We start from the raw sequence: 17,602 nt of genomic DNA on the forward strand, positions 1-17,602 counted from the left end.
TAAAAAGATGTAAAATCAAAAACATAAAATGACATCAAAACATCAAAAACATAAAATGTAGTGGGGTAGTAAAAATGTAGAATTTCAGAATGTGCTACCAACTTAAAATAAATTGTTATAAATATAGGCTGTTATATATGAGCCTCATAGTAACCACAAAGCAAAACCCTATATTAGATACACAAAAGATAATGAGAAAGGAATCTAAGCATAACACTATAGAAAGTCCTCAAACTACAAGGGAATAAACCAATAGAAGGAAAAAGGAACAGAGAGGAACTACAAAACACACAGAAAACAATAAATAAAGTGACAATAAGTACATACTTACCAATAATTACTTTAAATGTAAATGTACTAAATTCTCCAATCAAAAGACATTGAGGGGCTGAATGCATTTAAAAAAAAAAAAAAAAAAGACCCATCTGTATGCTACCTACAAGATGTAAGGACACACATGGATTGCAAGTGAAGTGATGGAAAAAGATATTTCATACAAATGGAAACCAAACAAAAGCTGAGGTAGCTATACTGATGAAATAAAAGATATCCAAATTGGAAAGGAAGAAGTAAAACAGCCACTATTTGCAGAAGACACGATTTTATACAGAGAAAATTCTATATGTTACACCAAAAAACTGTTAGAACTAATAAATTCAGTAAAGCTGTAGGGTGCAAAATCAATATACAAAAATATGTTGCGGGCGCCTGGGTGGCTCAGTTGGTTAAGCGACTGCCTTCGGCTCAGGTCATGATCCTGGAGTCCCGGGATCGAGTCCTGCATCGGGCTCCCTGCTCGGCAGGGAGTCTGCTTCTCCCTCTGACCTTCCCCCCTCTCATGCTCTCTCTCTATCTCATTGTCTCTCAAATGAATATATAAAACCTTTAAAAAAAAATATGTTGCATTTTTATACACTAATAAATTATCAGAAAGGGAAATTAAGAAAACAATACCTGTTACAATTGCATCAAAAAGAATAAATTACCTAGGAAAAAATTTAACTAAGTAAAAGACCTATACATTGAAAACTATAAGACATTGATGAAAGAAATTGAAGGTGACACAAATAAATGGAAAGATATTCTGTGCTCATGGGTTGGGAAACTTAATATTGTTAAATTGTCCAGGTTACCCAAAGCAATCTACAGATTCAATGCAACCCCTATCAAAATTCCAATGGCATTTTTCACAGAAAGAGAACAAATGATCCTATAATTTGTAGGGAACCACAAAAGATTCTGTATAGCCAAAGCCATCCTGTGAAAGAACAAAGCTGTAGACTCCCCTATTTCAAACTACACTACAAAGCTAGAGTAATCAAAACAGTATAGTATTGCAATAGAAACAGACACAGAGATCAATGGAAAAGAACAGAAAACCCAGAGATAAACCCAACTACATATGGTCAATTAATTTACAATGAAGGAGGAAAGAATATACAATGGGGAAAGGAAATCTCTTTAATAAATGGTGTTGAGAAAACTGGACAATCCCATGCAAAAGAATAGAACTAGATCACTATCTTATACCATACACAAAATTAACTCAAAATGGATCAAAGACTTAGTGTAAGACCAGAAACCACACAGTCTAGAAGAAAACATAGGAAGAAAGCTCTTTGACATTGGTGTTAGCAATAACTTTTTGGATCTGACTCCAGAAATAATGGCAACAAAAGCAAAAAACAAATGAGACTACATCAAACTAAAAAGTTTCTGCGAAGTGAAGGAAACCATCAACACAACAAAAAGGCAATATGATGAACGGGAGAAGATATTTGCAAATCATACATCAAATAAATAGTTAACATCCAAAATATACAAAGAAATCATACAACGCAATAACAACAAAAAACAATCCAATTTAAAAATGGGCAGAGGATCTGAGTAGACATTTTTCCAAAGAAAATAATGTGGATGGCCAACAGGCACATGATAAGATGCTCAACATCTCTAATATGAGGGTGATGCAAATCAAAACCATGATGAGATATCACCTCACACCTGTGGGAATAGCTATTATCAAAAAGACAAAAAATAACAAATGTTGGCAAAGATTTGGTAAAAAGGGAACCCTTGTGCACTGTTGGTAGGGGTGTAACCACTATTGAAAACTATATGAAAGTTCCTCAAAAAATTGAAAATAAAATACAATATGATCCAGCAATTCCACTTCTTACTATTTAACCAAAGAAAAAGAAACCACTAATTTAAAAAGATATATGTACTCCTATGTTCATTGCAGCATTATTTACAATACCCAAGATATGGAAACAATCTATGTATCCACTGATCAATGAATGGATAAAGATGTGTTACATGTGTATATATAATGGAATATTACATAGCTACAAAAAAGAATGAAATTTTGCCATTTGCAACATGGATGGACCTCATGAGGGTTATGCTAGAAACTTTCAGTCATAAAATAAATAAGTCATGGGGATGCAATGTACAACATGGGGTCTATAATCCACAATTCTGTATTGCAAATTTAAAAGTTGCTATAAAGGTAAAACTTAGAAGTTCTCATCACAAGAAAAAAATTGTAACTTTGTATGGTTACAAATCAGTAAATACACTTAATGTGGTGATCATTTTGCAATGTATACAAATGTTGAATCATAATGTTGTACACTTGAAACCAATGTAATGTGTATCTTAACTAAGCTAAATATTAATAAATATTACTGCGGCACCATGGTCAATGTACTTCATTTTTCAGCTAAGTCCAGATCTTACACTAAAATTCTTTGTTTCTCCACTATATATATATCAAGGAGGGAAGAGGGCAAGAGGCTACATAGGTTTTCCTGGAAAAACAAATTAGGTCTAACTCACATGAACAAACAAAATTGTCAATGCCTCTCTGAGTTTATATAAAATGATCGCACCCAACAAAAAGTGTTTTGTCTCTTTTGCTCAACACTTTAATTTGTGGCTTGACCAATAATTAAGCAAAAGAAATACCAGGCCAGACAAACAAAACTGCCTTTTCGTTTCAGATATTCTTCATTTTACAATCATTACACACACTTAAATCAGAGTTAAAATTTTTGAAAGAGAGCAAGCAGGGCTAATGAAAGAAAAAAACCTACACTCCAAAACAAGAATCATCCAATGCTTTATCTTAATTCTCTGTCACTGAATAGCAAATCCTTCCACTTTTCTGGGTTGAGTTTCCCAGACAATCTATGAAAACTATGTCTTATTAGTAAATCTTATTAGTCTTACTTATTTTCATTCACCTCAGTTATTAAGGATCAGTTTCATAGCTTGTAATATAGCATTATTATGAGTTCCTAGCCTCAGCTTTCATTTTTGTCCTTTGCTATTTCATTACTAATCTCCTATATCACCATCTATAGTTCTATTTTTGGCAAATTCTTTCATACTCTCTAGAACAGTTGTTCTCAGGCTCTAGCCTTATTTTCATTCACCTCAGTTATTAAGGATCGGTTTCATAGCTTGTAATTTAGCATTACTGTGAGTTCCTAGCTTCAGCTTTCATTTTTGTCCTTTGCTATTTCATTACCAAACTCCTGTATCACCATCTATAGATCTGTTTTTGGCAAATTCTTTCATACTCTCTAGAACAGTTGTTCCCAGACTCTAGCCTGAGTCAGAATGACCTGGGGGAGGAAGGGGGCTTGTTAAAACACAGGTTGCTGAGCATACCTCCAGAGGTTCTGATGAAGTAGGTCTGGGATAGGGTACAGAACTGTATTTCTAACATCCAGATCATCCGGGGAATCCACATGCTGCTGGCCCTACAACCACTACACTATAGAATATAAAAATGTTGGGCGCCTGGGTGGCTCAGTTGGTTAAGTGACTGCCTTCGGCTCAGGTCATGATCCTGGAGTCCCGGGATCGAGTCCCGCATCAGGCTCCTTGCTCGGCGAGGAGTCTGCTTCTCCCTCTGACCCTCCCCACCTCATGCTTTCTCTCTCTCTCAAATAAATAAATAAAATCTTTAAAAAAAAAAAAAGAATATAAAAATGTTGATTAACGTCATGTAAGGGTATAGTCAAAGTTGGAGTAGTCAAAGTTACCTCCATGTAACTCTGGGAACAGCCGCTCTGGCCTTCCAGCTCCACATGGGTGAAGTTGACCTGTATTTGTTCTCCCAGGGGCTGTGTTATAAGATAGATGCACTGTCTGCTATGAGTGAAAGGTCCAGACAAGTCAGAGGAGAGAAGACCCTCTGGGTCTGTGTAGTTTCCTCCACAATGCAGATCCGCTAAAGAGAACAGGGAAGTAAAGGGAAAGGTCCTGTGAATGGCCATTCCTCTGACCCTCAGGCATTAGATACAATTTTTAAAAACTGACACACATACACATACAATCATATACCCACTTTATTCACCCTGTACAGGCTTATGTCTCTAAGTATATTTTCAGTTTGATGTGTGTTTGTGGGGCATCCATGTAGTGCCTAAAGAAATAGATTCAGACATGTGTGATCTAACTTCCCAACTAACATCATCTTCTACAAATTGCTTTTTAAAAACCTTTATGCTCCCCTTCATTCCAAAAAAGATTTGAGGCAGCTTATAAAATACATGTGACAAAATAAAATATATAACTAGAAAAAGGAATCTAACTAAAGGATGAACATAGAATAGCAGGATGTGCTCAAGGGAAAGTTGACATGCACAGAAAACGGGTTTGGACTCCACAGTCTACAGAAGGTTGGCTCTAGATTCAGCCTGAAGCCAGGGTAAATGAAGAAAAGGGACCTGTGAAAAGATGTTCATGGTTACATTTCCTGATATCGAGACCTGAAAGGTGTTTTTCCTGTGAATTCTCATCAGGGCCCAATGATGTATGTTTAGAACAAAAGCCCTAAAGTAAAAAATCATGGAGTATTTTATTGTTTATCATTGGTCTGTTGGTTTGTTTTAAGGTGTCAATACAGGCTATAAGCATAAAAGCATGGCAGTGTCCTTCACATTCATATGCTGCTCCCAGTGATCAGGTTACTTACACGGTGATGTTAAGTAGGTGACATGGAAGCCTTGGTCATTAATCTGGTTGTCAGAATGAAAATGAATTCTGGCAAAGGGGCCTGTAGTCTGGAGTGGTGGGACAGAAAGAGTGGTGCAGAATTTCCCAAGAACCGGGTCCTGATACAAAGGACCATCTCGAATCTAAAACAAAAAAAAGAGAATCATTAAGCACAGAATGGTCAGATTTTGAAAAACCCACTCATTTTGTATATTAACTTCAGAAAACCAGTCATTTGAAACTGATGGCTCTCAGAGGTTTTCCCAACACATACAGATCCAATACTCAGTTGGGGTTCACTGAAGGGTAAGTCACCTTCTCCCATCATCCCCGATGCCTTATCTTCTGTCTAAATTTTAATGCCAAGGCTAGATGTATACTTTGAAATTTTCTCGTGAATCTTTCTCAATGTTTTCTTTCCTCGGTTGCCTCCCCCCAGATGTTTATTTTGAAATGATAAATTCCTAGTAATTGAGAAGGAGAAAATGAATATATGCAAAGAAAAGGGAAGAAGGGATACCAACAATGTCGACTGATTCACAACTTGGTCCAGGTATTCAGAAGGATCAGAGGTGGAAAGGAAGTGAAGTCAGGTTGACACAACATAGAGACAGTTAAAGGGGTTTTAGAAGTGCAATCCTAATAGTAACTAAGTACCATGATAATGACCATATGACCTGAGAAATCCTTTTTAATTGTTGGTTTTTAATCTCTTAATCATGTTAACCTCTCTGTAATTCTGTTGTAACTGCAAATTCTATACTACATAGAACACCAAACATCAGTGAACAAAGTACTATTCTAACATGGCCAATTTGGTCCACTCAAATTACTTTTTCTATCGGCAGCAAAGTTATAGGACAGCATTTCTTTATTCCTATATTTAACTAGTTCCTTGAAATATTGTTGAGAAATGAGAGGCATTTCAATATTATCAGAATGATTGATACTTTCTATTACACATATACCCAGGAATTATGTAGGAATGAAAAAAAAGCCTCTAATTTAAATTTGATGGAATTCATTGAAATTAATTTCAAAAAAAAAATCCATGCTACTGTCAACATTTAAGAGATTATGTTGCTGAGATTTTCCAGGGAGAGGTAGATTTTTCCAGTCATTCCCAAAGGTTTCGAATCCATTACAACTGCTAAATTACTAATGACTTTAACTTGTGGAGATCCCTGTTTGACAGCCGCACCTTTCTATCCTTTATGAATAATTCCATAGCATTCCATTCTTCTCTAATGGACTTGGAAAAGTATATTGTCTTTTATCACTACTGCAAGGACTACTAAGATTTATGGTGACAAACAAGACAGGAGCAACATAAGAACTCAATCTTAATGATCTTTTCAGTCTACAAATGCAGAGCAACATTTCTGATACACCTATATGCTCATGGCCTTTGAATATAACAGCCTTTTTTTCTTCTTCTATATTTTAATCTTTTACTAATGGTAAGCAGGAGGGGCATAGATTGACTCCTCTTCTTCCAATGACAATTTATCGATATATTCTAAGTTCACCTTCTAGCAATCCATTTCAACACAATTGCTATTATTTTTCTTCATGGAGCACTATAGTTAGCTTGTGAAATAATGGGTCAGGTTATCATAGACAACTGAAGCCTTGATTCTGCATTGGAAAAGATAACCATTACTGAGTGTTTCTTTTGTTAATTCTTTCCTTCCCTCCTTAGGGGACTGGGCTTCCAGGAAATGCCAGGGAACAGTAAGGCAGTCTATTTCCCAGCTTCAGATGAAACCCAGAAGAAGCAACAAGCTGGCACAATTAAGAATAAGGAATTAGCAAGACTTAAGACATCAGCTACCTATTAAAGAATATATCTAACTGTTGCTAGGAAATTGTAGTCATCCACAGGTATCATCAAACCATAGTTCCCTGAGTTCTAATCATATCATGATGTGTTCTGTCTAAATATGATTGCTTACCTCAAGATAATCTTTGCTGCAATCATCATGGTGCTCCAGACTCAAGGTTCCAAAAGTAAATGTTATCAAGAGTCCAGGACTGGTTATTATTTTCCAGATACAATCTCTTCCCGGAGGATAGTTTCCAGGATATCCCGGAGACTTAATAGAACCATAAGTACCCATCAGTACACCTCCACACTCTAAAATAAGAGGAAAAAACAACTTTACATTTGTATACAAGTTATAATTTATGTAAAGTTATCATAGCCTTTACTGCAAAAGGACAAGCTTTGTTGAATTAAATGTGTACAGTATGGGACGCCTTTATAAAATAAACAAGGCTTTCAGTTTTCCAGTTTGATACCATTCTAAATCTAGGAATATTAGTAGATAAATAAATGAGTCACTCATGCATTGAGCTCTGTGCTTATCAGCTATCACATGGTGATAATGATTTTAAAACACAGTGCTGAACTGTCTGAGGGATGAGATAATAGATATATTTTTTTCACTTTGGAAGAGATTAATTTCTGTATAACTTTTTTAAAGTTCTGGTTCTTAAAAAAGTTCTTCTTAACTCTTAAAAAGTTCTGGAACTTCTGTTACCCCTATGTCTTTCAACAAACCAGATTATTTTATACATTAGAATAATTAAGTGCTACATAATTCATTTGAGAAGATTTTTCAACAGTATGATATAGTTAAACTCTTCATTTTATAAGTGAATAAATTCAAATGTCTGTGGGTGGTTGAGCCACTTCCGCTGCCCAGGAATGGAGTGAGGGAAAGGCAGAGCCAGGCTTTGTGACACCCACTCCACTACCACTCCATTAATTTCCCCCCACCGGCCCCCTAAAGTTGTATATCAGTGACTGAAGGAATCTTTTCTTTAATGATATTCACATTTATTTAACAAAGAATCTGTGATGGCTTATAAGAAATAATATCCAACATCACTCATCATCAGGGAAATACAAATCAAAACTACAATGAGATACCACCTCACACCTGTCAGAATGGCTAAAATTAACAATACAAGAAACAACAGGTGCTGGTGAGGATGCAGAGAAAGGGGAACGCTCTTGCACTGTTGGTGGGAACACAAACTGGTACAGCCACTCTGGAGAATAATATGGAGGTTCCACAAAAAGTTAAAAATAGAACTACCCTACGATCCAGCAAATGCACTACTAGTTATTTACCCAAAGGGTACAAAAATACAGATTCAAAGGGGTACCTGCACCTGATGTTTATAGCAGCATCATCAACAATAGCCAAACTATGGAAAGAGCCCAAATGTCCATCAACTGATGAATGGATAAAAAAATGTAGTATATATACACAATGGAATATTACTTAGCCATCCAAAAGAATGAAATCTTGCCATTTGCGATGATGTGGATAGAGCTAGAGTGTATTATGCTAAGTGAAATAAGTCAGTCAGAGAAAGACAAATACCTTATGATTTCACTCATGTGGAATTTAAGAAACAAAATAGATGAACATACAGGAAGGAGAAAAAAGAAAAAAAAAGAAGAGAGAGGGAAACAAACCGTAAGAGACACTTAAAGATAGAGAACAAGCTAAGGGTTGATGGAGGGAGGTGGGTGGTGGATGGGCGAGATGGGGGATGGGTATGAAGGAGGGCACTTGTTGTGATGAGCACTGGGTGTTGTATGTAAGTGATGAATCACTGAATTCTACTCCATAAAACAATACTGCACTGTATGTTAACTAATTAGAATTTAAATAAAAACTTTGAAAAAGAAATACTACTGTAAAGTTGAAAAATAGAGATGCTAAATAAAAATCTAGGCTGCAGTGAATATAAATTAGAAAAAAATAAAATAAGGTGACATTTCAGATATGCAAGATATATGATTTACATAGCTATGCAGGTTGCTTAGACAAGTCTTTCTGCCAAGGCAGAAAGTGAAACAAATTAGTGACATGATTCTCACTGTTCCTAATAAGAGAACATCTCTGTTGCTCAGAGGAAGAGAAGTTTCATAAAATTTAGTAGTTAAATTATTATATGGATAAAAAATTACAATACCATAAACAAAGTAAAATGTTAATGGTGAGCTGGGAAAAAAATTCAATACATAATACAAAGAATTAACATCTCTGATATATGAAGAGCTTCTAAAAAATAGAGACATAAAGAGTTCCCTGGAAGAAATTCAAATGTCCTTTATACTTGGAAAAGATGTTCAGTCTCACTCATAACAAGGGACATACAAATAAAAACTTTGCTGAGATACCATTTCTTCCTCTTAGAATGATACATATCCAGAATACTGAAAACAAATGATCGGTGGTGCTGTGGAGAAATAGGCACTCTCATATATTGCTGATGGAAATACAAGGTAGTACAACTCTTTCAGAAGAGATTATGGCAATGTCTAGCAAAAACGTAGACATTTATTTTTTGACCAAGTAGTCACACTTTTAGAAATCTATCCCAAAGATACATTGGCAAAAATGCAATAAGACAAATTCTCAAGGACTCTGTTGCAGTACAATTTGGAATTCCAAAAGACTGAAAACAAGCCAAATACTCATCAAGAGAGTACTGACTGAATAGACAATGAATGAGATATCCATGTAATGCACGCTATGCTCTAGTCATGGAGTAGTCTCTAGGATATATCAAGTGAAAAAGCAAACTACAAAGCAGTACATATTATATCCTACCTTTTTTAAAAAGGGTGGAAATATGATCATACATGATTATCTGCTTATATTTTTTAAATGGAAGGGTAAATCAAAAACGAATAAAAATTGTTTCCTTTGGGAGAAAAGGAACAAGACAGAAGGGACAGGGATGAAAGTTAGACTTTTCTAAATTTACCATGAATTTTGGTTTGGCTTTGGAACTATGAATATGTTTTACATAATTATAAAGCAAAATTCAATAAAAATGAAAAAGTGAAACCTTTAAAATCACAAGCAAAATGAAACAAAATGAAATAACTGTTGAGCTAACAGTTCAAACATGGAGAGTAGAAATATTCCAGGACACTTTAAAACACTGTAAAATTTGATTACAGAGCTTGAGTGAAACATATATTAAGTACAAAAGGATTAGCCAAGGAATACTAAATGGCTTTCAGTTATTATATTATTAGTAATAATATTGGTATTGTTATTTTGAAAATTCATACAGTAGGATTAAGTACATAAGGTAATATGTTAATGTCACTAGGAACCAGGATTTTTCATGAAGTGAGAAGAGGTACAAATATCAAATTAAAAACCTTTAATTTCAATATGCAAATATATTGGAAGATCACTAAGAATACATGATATACTTTTTCTTCAAAACTAATAAAAATGGGGGTGCCTGGGTGGCTTAGTTGGTTGAGTGTCTGACTCTTGATCTCAGCTCAGGTCTTAATCTCAGGGTTGTGAGTTTGAGCCCCACACTGGGCTCCACGCTGGGCATGGAGCCTACTTAAAAAATAATAATATTTTTAAAAAATTTCTAGTTCCTTCCACTGAAAGATCTAGAGACTTTGTTCAACCGAGTAGCAATAACCACTCCTACCATCCAGATTATAGAATCTAAATATGATTTCCCATTAGAGGAGTACAAACTCCTGGAATATCCTTCAGAGCAGAAAGTGAGGAAGTTTCCAAAGGTAACCAGAATTGAGTCAAAGAGGCTCAGAAACTAACTTGAAAAGTTTTCCCACTAGCCAAATATGGAACATTTTAACATAAAAAAAGTCTAGAATCGATTATATCAAATATGATAAAATATGAGTTCATTTTTGGTGCTAAAACCAAAACAAAATAAAAAGAGTAATAAGTAATTGTTCATTCTGGAGAAAACTAGGAAACCAAGTCATTAATTTGAATACTGGAGAAAAATAGGGGGAAGAATCAAGCATTTATCCTACCTTTCCTAACTGATCTCTATGTGAGAGTAACCAAATAGTTGACATGGGAAAGGCCTACTCCATTGAAGAACACCAGATAGTAAATAAAGAATAACTGATAAAATTCAACTTTCATCATTTTGAAAACCCCAGTTAATCTAAACAATGAACCTATGGGTTGCTAAGACCATTAGAGAAAGGGCAAAAGAGAAGCTTTTTAATGGAAAGACTAACCTGACAAAATCAAAACACTCTAATCAATGTTGCAGTCATTATAGGGAGGCAAACAGACATCGAGGACCTCCTAATATGATCATTTTTGTCCCCCTAAACATAAAACTGAATTTGATCCAACCATTCTAGCAAAATCTAGAATATGGGCTAATCTTTAAGATACACAACAGTGTCTGTAACAAATGTGAGCAACGGTTAATATTTTATAATAATAAGGAATTATTGTTTGTATAGTTTTTATTGTCTCCAGGCATTAAGAAGCAAACAGTGAAGGACTGTGATCCTTGAGGGGAGGGAAGCACACGTGGTGAGTCTCATATTCACCCAAATATATTCTCCCTCTGTGCCTTTCCCAAATTGCAGTGCAGGGCAGTGGAGTCCAAGGAGCAGCAATACTCTTGCTGTGTGAAAGAAATAAAACTCAGAATTTGGGGCTCCTAGAGTGGCTGGGACTTTGGAATAAGGTACTATAGCGAAGACAGCTGCATGGCCATAACACCCAAAAAATTCGTAAGAGGTTCCTTGGGCCCTTAGCTGAGTCTTAAGCTGCATGTACACAGGGGAAGACTACATTATAAAGTATGAGAGCTATGAGACATAGTCAAAATCTCCAACATATGTATAATCTGAGTTCCAGAAGGAGAGGAGAGAGGAAAAATGACAGAAGCAGAGGAGGAAAACCATGCGATAATTTCAATAGATTTAGAAAAAGTATTTAATATATTTCAACATCCATTCATTATAAAAATTCTTGACAAGCTAGGAATAAAAGGTGAGATGGTTTAAAAACATTAATAAAATCTTTGACATTTCTTCAATTGAGGTGGGGTACATGTCTCCTCCCCTTGAACCAAATAAAAGTATGGCAGAAATAACACAACATGACTTCCAAGGATAGGTCCAAAAAAGCCATGCAGCATCTGCCTGGGTCTGTTGTAAGGCTTACTCTAAGAAAAAACCAAGTGCCATGAAAGAAGATCCATTACCCTAAGACCACCATCAGAGAGGGGCTACATGGAGGCATTCAGGTCAACAGCCTGGTTCAACTCTTATCCAAAGGCCAGCATGAACTGAGTGAGTCATTCTGGGTTTCCAGCCTAGCTGAGCCTATAGATGACTACAGTTCCAGCCAACATCTGATTGTAACTGCTTGACAGATCAAACGATAATTGGGCCCTTTCCAAATTCCTGGTCCACAAAATCAGAAACATAATAAAATGATTAATGTTCTACAACACTAAATTTGTGGGTAATCTGTTATACAGCAATAGTTATTTGGAGTGAACTTCCTTCATCTGATAAGAGTTATCTACAAAAACTTACATCTAAAAATTATATTCAATGGTTAAACACTGAACGAAATTTCCCCATGAGGTTGGGAAAAAGAAAATGATGCCCACTCCACCACTTTTGTTCAGCATGGTACTGGATGTCCTAGACAGGCAATAAATAAATTGAGGAAAAGAAGAAATGATAGTTACAAAGATTGGAAAGGAAGATGTTAAAAGGAAAACCACAGGCCCCAAACAGTGTCACTTAGGCCAAGTCCCCAAATATGGGCTTAATACCTAATCTAATTGCACTTTCAACCTCCCCCAGAAATGTAATCTTAACCTGTCAGTCAGGAATTTTCCACTTAGGGCCAATGAGTCTGCCACATGGGCTCTCTCCATCCCCCAAAGGAAGATGAGGTAATCTACAGGATTAGACCCCTCTCTCTTCCCCTTAAGGGAAGACCTTGCCTGGAACAATCTTTTGTGGGGCAATAATTTCTTGCCCCACCCTCCTTCCTATAAAAACTTTTCATTTCATATAACTCCTCAGGGCTCCCCTCTGTTTGCTAGATGGGATGTTGCCCCATTAATGTGTTGTTTAATAAAACCAATTAGATGTTCAAATTTACTCCATTAAATTTTGTTTCTTAAAAAAGAAAAACAGCCTTTATTCACAGATAACATAACTGTGTATGTAGAGAAATCTAAAAGAATCTACCAAAAAAAGCTATTTGAATTGATTAATGATTTTAGCAATGTGGTTGGATTCAAAATCAAATATTTTTTTAAAATATGTCATATTTCTATATACTAACAACACATAAAAATGACATTTTAGAAAAATAATATCATTTACATAGTATAAAATATCAAATATCTAGAAAAAACAACAATATGTGCAATAAACACTGGAATATATAAATCATTGTTAAGATAAATTAAAAGAGAGCTAAATAAATACAGAGATAGTCCATGTTCATAAATTGACAGAAGAAAATAAATAAATAAATAAATAAATAAATTGACAGAAGAAGTCATTTCTTCCCAAGTTATAGATTCAAGACAATGCCAACAAAATCCCAGCAGATTTTGGGGGGAAATTAAGAAATTGATTCTAAAATTTATAAGAAAATGTAAAGGATCTAGCATATTTTAAAAGAACCAAATTACAGGATTTACACAACCAGATTTCAAGCTTCAGTAGTTAGTTAAGCCAATGCAGCACAAGGACAGATAAATAACCAATAGAAAAGCAGAGAAATTCCAGAAATAGATGCACAGATTTATTGATGAATAAACTGGAGGTTCAGTACTGTTCTATCTGCTTTTTTACCTGTTTAAAAATTGTATAGTAAAAAGCTAAAAAAGTAAAAAGTAGAGCCCCTCAAGACAAAATAACAACAAAAGAACAAATTATCAAATGGTCATTAAGATAAGGAATACTAACGAAGGAACAACAATGTAGTCAACAACATCCCTGCAGTAATTTACTAGTAGAGTTTATAAGAATGCTGTTTGGTAATTTCATAAGGGATCCATTAAGACTCACGGTTTTTAATCTTTTTTGTTCATCCAAATTTTGTTATCTCCAAACACAAAATGGAATTCCAATTCATTTTAGATTTATTTGATATTTAAAGAATTATAAAAGTATGATATAATCCCTGGATCTCAAAACATTTAATGTTATCCACAAGTCTAACATTAATGAAGAAAACTTAATAATCTCAAGATTTTGCTTGATTTTTCTTCATGTTTACACATACCTGGTTGCTGTGTTTCCCATCTTATTGTAAAGCCTCTCTCACTTCTGAAATGTTCAGAATGGAGATGAAAATAGAGGGCATTGTCACTACTGAGGAGTTCATGAGGGAGAATGGAGCCACAGAACCTTCCAAGTTGGAGTGCTGCAGAGGAATCTCCATCATGAATCTGAAGAAACTCGTGTGGACAATTGCTCACTGATTCTAACCGGAAAAAAGTGAAAGTGATACGCAGCACCTAAAAATGTAAAGGTCACAACATATTGTTTTTCATTTCCATATTAATTCTAAAGCGTTTCTCCCACTAATTAGGAAGCATTCATATTAAGTCACCTTTCAAGAGGCATGTCTATAATTTCCCAACTATCCACAAATACATATGACAAATCTACATATTCAATAACTTGTGTTAAAAATTGCTTAGGCGGGGCACCTGGGTGGCTCAGTAGTTAAGTGGCTGCCTTCAGCTCAGGTCATGGTCCCAGGGTCCTGGGATCGAGCCCCGCATCGGGCTCCCTGCTCAGCGGGAAGCCTGTTTCTCCCTCTCCCACTCCCCCTGCTTGTGTTCCCTCTCTCGCTATGTATCTATCTGTCAAATAAATAAATAAAATCTTTAAAAAAAAAAATTGCTTAGGCTTCAGCTAATATCAAAATATATTAAAAACCTTAATGTTAATGAAATAGATTTTTAACAGCTTTATTGAGGTGTAACTGGCATACAAAGAACTGCACATATTAACTGTGTATGATTTGATGAGTTTTTGGACGTATGCTAACACCTCTGATGCCATCATCACCATCAATATAATAGGCATATCCAACAGCTCCCAGAGCTTCCTTGTGTCTCTCTTTTCTTCTTTTAGTGGTAAGAATACAACATGCGATCCACTGTCTTAACAAACATTGAAGTGCACCATACCATACTATTAGGGGCACAATGTTGTACATCAGATCTCTAGAACTTACACATCTTGCATAACTGAAACTTCATACCCATTGAGTTGTTACTGAATGGGTTAATGAAATATATTTAACTAGATTTCATTAAACTGTCAAGTCCCTTAAATAAAGGTCCTTCAAATGTATAGTTGACAATGCTTCCACATCAGTAAAATACATTGGACATTTGAGAAATCTACCCTGAATTAAATGCAACTGACAAATAATACCATTCACAAGAATTTATACCCTGGTCACCTGAATAACCTGCAGTGTGTAGCATACCCACAAATGTTCACCGACCCCCAGAGATGCTGATTCCTGAGGGTTCTCTGAACCTCTCAACAAGATACTAACAGATTGACAACCTCAGGTATAGACTGAGTAGGCATGGTGTACACGTGTGTAGGGTCGGCAAGTCCTCAGTGGTTGGATATCATTAAGAGATGAGTAATACCAAGAGTGGGGAATAGGGAAAAAGTAATCTGAAGTGTTCTGGGCATACAAGTAGAAGAGAATAAACACAAAAATACATTTCCAAGTTAAAATGTTAGAATGTACAAACTTAAATATAATATTGTAATTAATAAAATAGAAAAGATTTTGTACGGATAACATCACTTAAAAGAGCCAAACTACTGAAAGGAGGCTGTAAATTTGATTTCCATTATGATCTAAAACCACAACAGCATTTAGCTAATGAGAAAGGATATCAGGATATTTTTGAAATTCTATGCTAGGGTATTTTTAAGATCTGTTCCCCAACATTGCATCATTTTTGTCCTTGAAGCAATTTCAATAAAACTCAAATAAATGTTCATGAATTGAACTATCCTGATTTCTATAAAATTTCTACTATATTATGTAAATTGTGGAGATAAGAAGATATGAAATCACAATAATCAAGAAAAACAGCATGATTTTTTTTTTTACAAATGGATAATAAAAGTATTAAAATTTTTTCACAAAATGACTTTTCTTGAAAGAAAAATGTTTTCAATGTCAGGAAATAGAATTCATGAACACTAAATGGGAGGAAGGAAATTCACATAACATAACCACTGGGAAATCGATTTTGGAGTTGATGCTATTGTGGGGTCACCAGGCCCCAAAGAATCCTCCCATCTCAAGGGAAAAATATGTTGTGACCATTGTACAATGACCTCTGTAACGTTAGTTTGCTGGAAAAAGTTCACAGAGTTTCAAGGGAAAACCTTATCTATTCAGACATACAAACTTCATTTTAATGAGTCTAGGAGTTGGTTGAGAAATAAGTATTTGGAAAAGTCTGAGTAATGAATGCCGGGGATAAAAGCACTAAAGACCTCAGGGTCAGATCTTAATTTGAAGAGTGTTCATGCAGGGTTCAGAGTCACTGGAGTCGAACGGCCTGGGCTTGGGTCACGGCTTGCCGCTTACAAACCATTTGACCTTGAACAAATTCCTCAGCTGCTCCAGGCTCCCTTTCCACAGACATAAAATGAGAATAACAATTCTTATCTTTCAGGGTAGGGTTACAAGAGTTAAAATACAATGACACAATGTATATAAAGCAATTAACACAGCACAGTAGCACAGAGAAGGCTCCAATAAGAAAACCATTTTCATAGTTGTCCCCATTTTGCGTAATAATCAACAGAACACTGAGTGGTCATCTTCAAACAAGACTGTCTCAGAAACGATAGGACTACAAATTCCCAGCTTGCAGTTGGCCACTCCCTTCGGAGAATCATCTCTACTGGACAAAGCATGGACTTTGGAATCAGACAAACCTGACTTTGAAATCCAACTCATCTAATTACCAGCTAAAAAGTGTTTTTAAAAAATATCGTAGCTACTCTTAGTTTCCATTATCTCATTTATAAAATGAGGATACAATCACCTATTTCAAAGAGTTAGTGTAAGTCTTGAGAAAGGTGCATAAACTATCTAGCCCAGAGCCTGACACCTAGCAGGTCCTCAATATAATGGTTGGATTACCACTATATATATTTTATGTAATATATACACATATTGCATATTCATGTATACAAATGAAATGCACATTGGGCAGGAGATACTACATTTACCTTTCCCTCTTCAGTTCGGATAACCCAGAAGCAGTTGACATCATGTACATAACCAACATCAGGGCTCATGTAGCTGAAACTTCCACTCATCCCTGAGAGGGACCCTCCACACACTGCAAAGGGAAAGAAGATGAATTCTGCTTTACAGAGACTCTGAAAAGGAAGAGGCTTGGCAGCTCTAACCCTGCTGCTGAAATATGAGAGAAATCTGAGTAATTAACACTGGAGACAAATGCCCTGCCACTCTTTCTTCTCCCTGTCCTCTTTTTCCTCGGACACCCACCTAAGTCCCACCTGTTGTTCAAAGTCCACTTGGCATCTCCTTGTCACCACCGTGTACCTCCCTGCCTCTTTTTGTTTTCCCTGGCTCCCATTCTCTCTGCCTCTGTGATACTTGACTTGAACCCACACAACTTAGTTCTAATCTTTAGCTCTTGTCTCCTCTCCGCCATTTTGTATTAGACTCATCTCCTCAACCAGAAGATAAACAGA

General features: G+C 35.7%; 1 protein-coding gene across 1 annotated transcript in view; it reads right to left on the minus strand.

The window, feature by feature from the left end:
- Nucleotides 1-17,602, minus strand: part of CUBN (cubilin) — a 264,084-nt gene that overhangs the window by 225,855 nt on the left and 20,627 nt on the right. The window contains exons 13-17 of the mRNA XM_081818905.1: nt 17,111-17,223; nt 14,106-14,340; nt 6,966-7,147; nt 4,991-5,153; nt 3,999-4,243 (exon numbers count right to left, since the gene is read on the minus strand). Coding sequence (XP_081675031.1) covers nt 3,999-4,243; nt 4,991-5,153; nt 6,966-7,147; nt 14,106-14,340; nt 17,111-17,223 — 938 coding nt within the window. The remainder of the gene's footprint in view (nt 1-3,998; nt 4,244-4,990; nt 5,154-6,965; nt 7,148-14,105; nt 14,341-17,110; nt 17,224-17,602) is intronic.

The sequence above is a fragment of the Leptonychotes weddellii genome, chromosome 5 (assembly GCF_054177405.1).
Source record: "Leptonychotes weddellii isolate Sample4059 chromosome 5, ASM5417740v2, whole genome shotgun sequence".
NCBI lineage: Eukaryota > Metazoa > Chordata > Mammalia > Carnivora > Phocidae > Leptonychotes > Leptonychotes weddellii.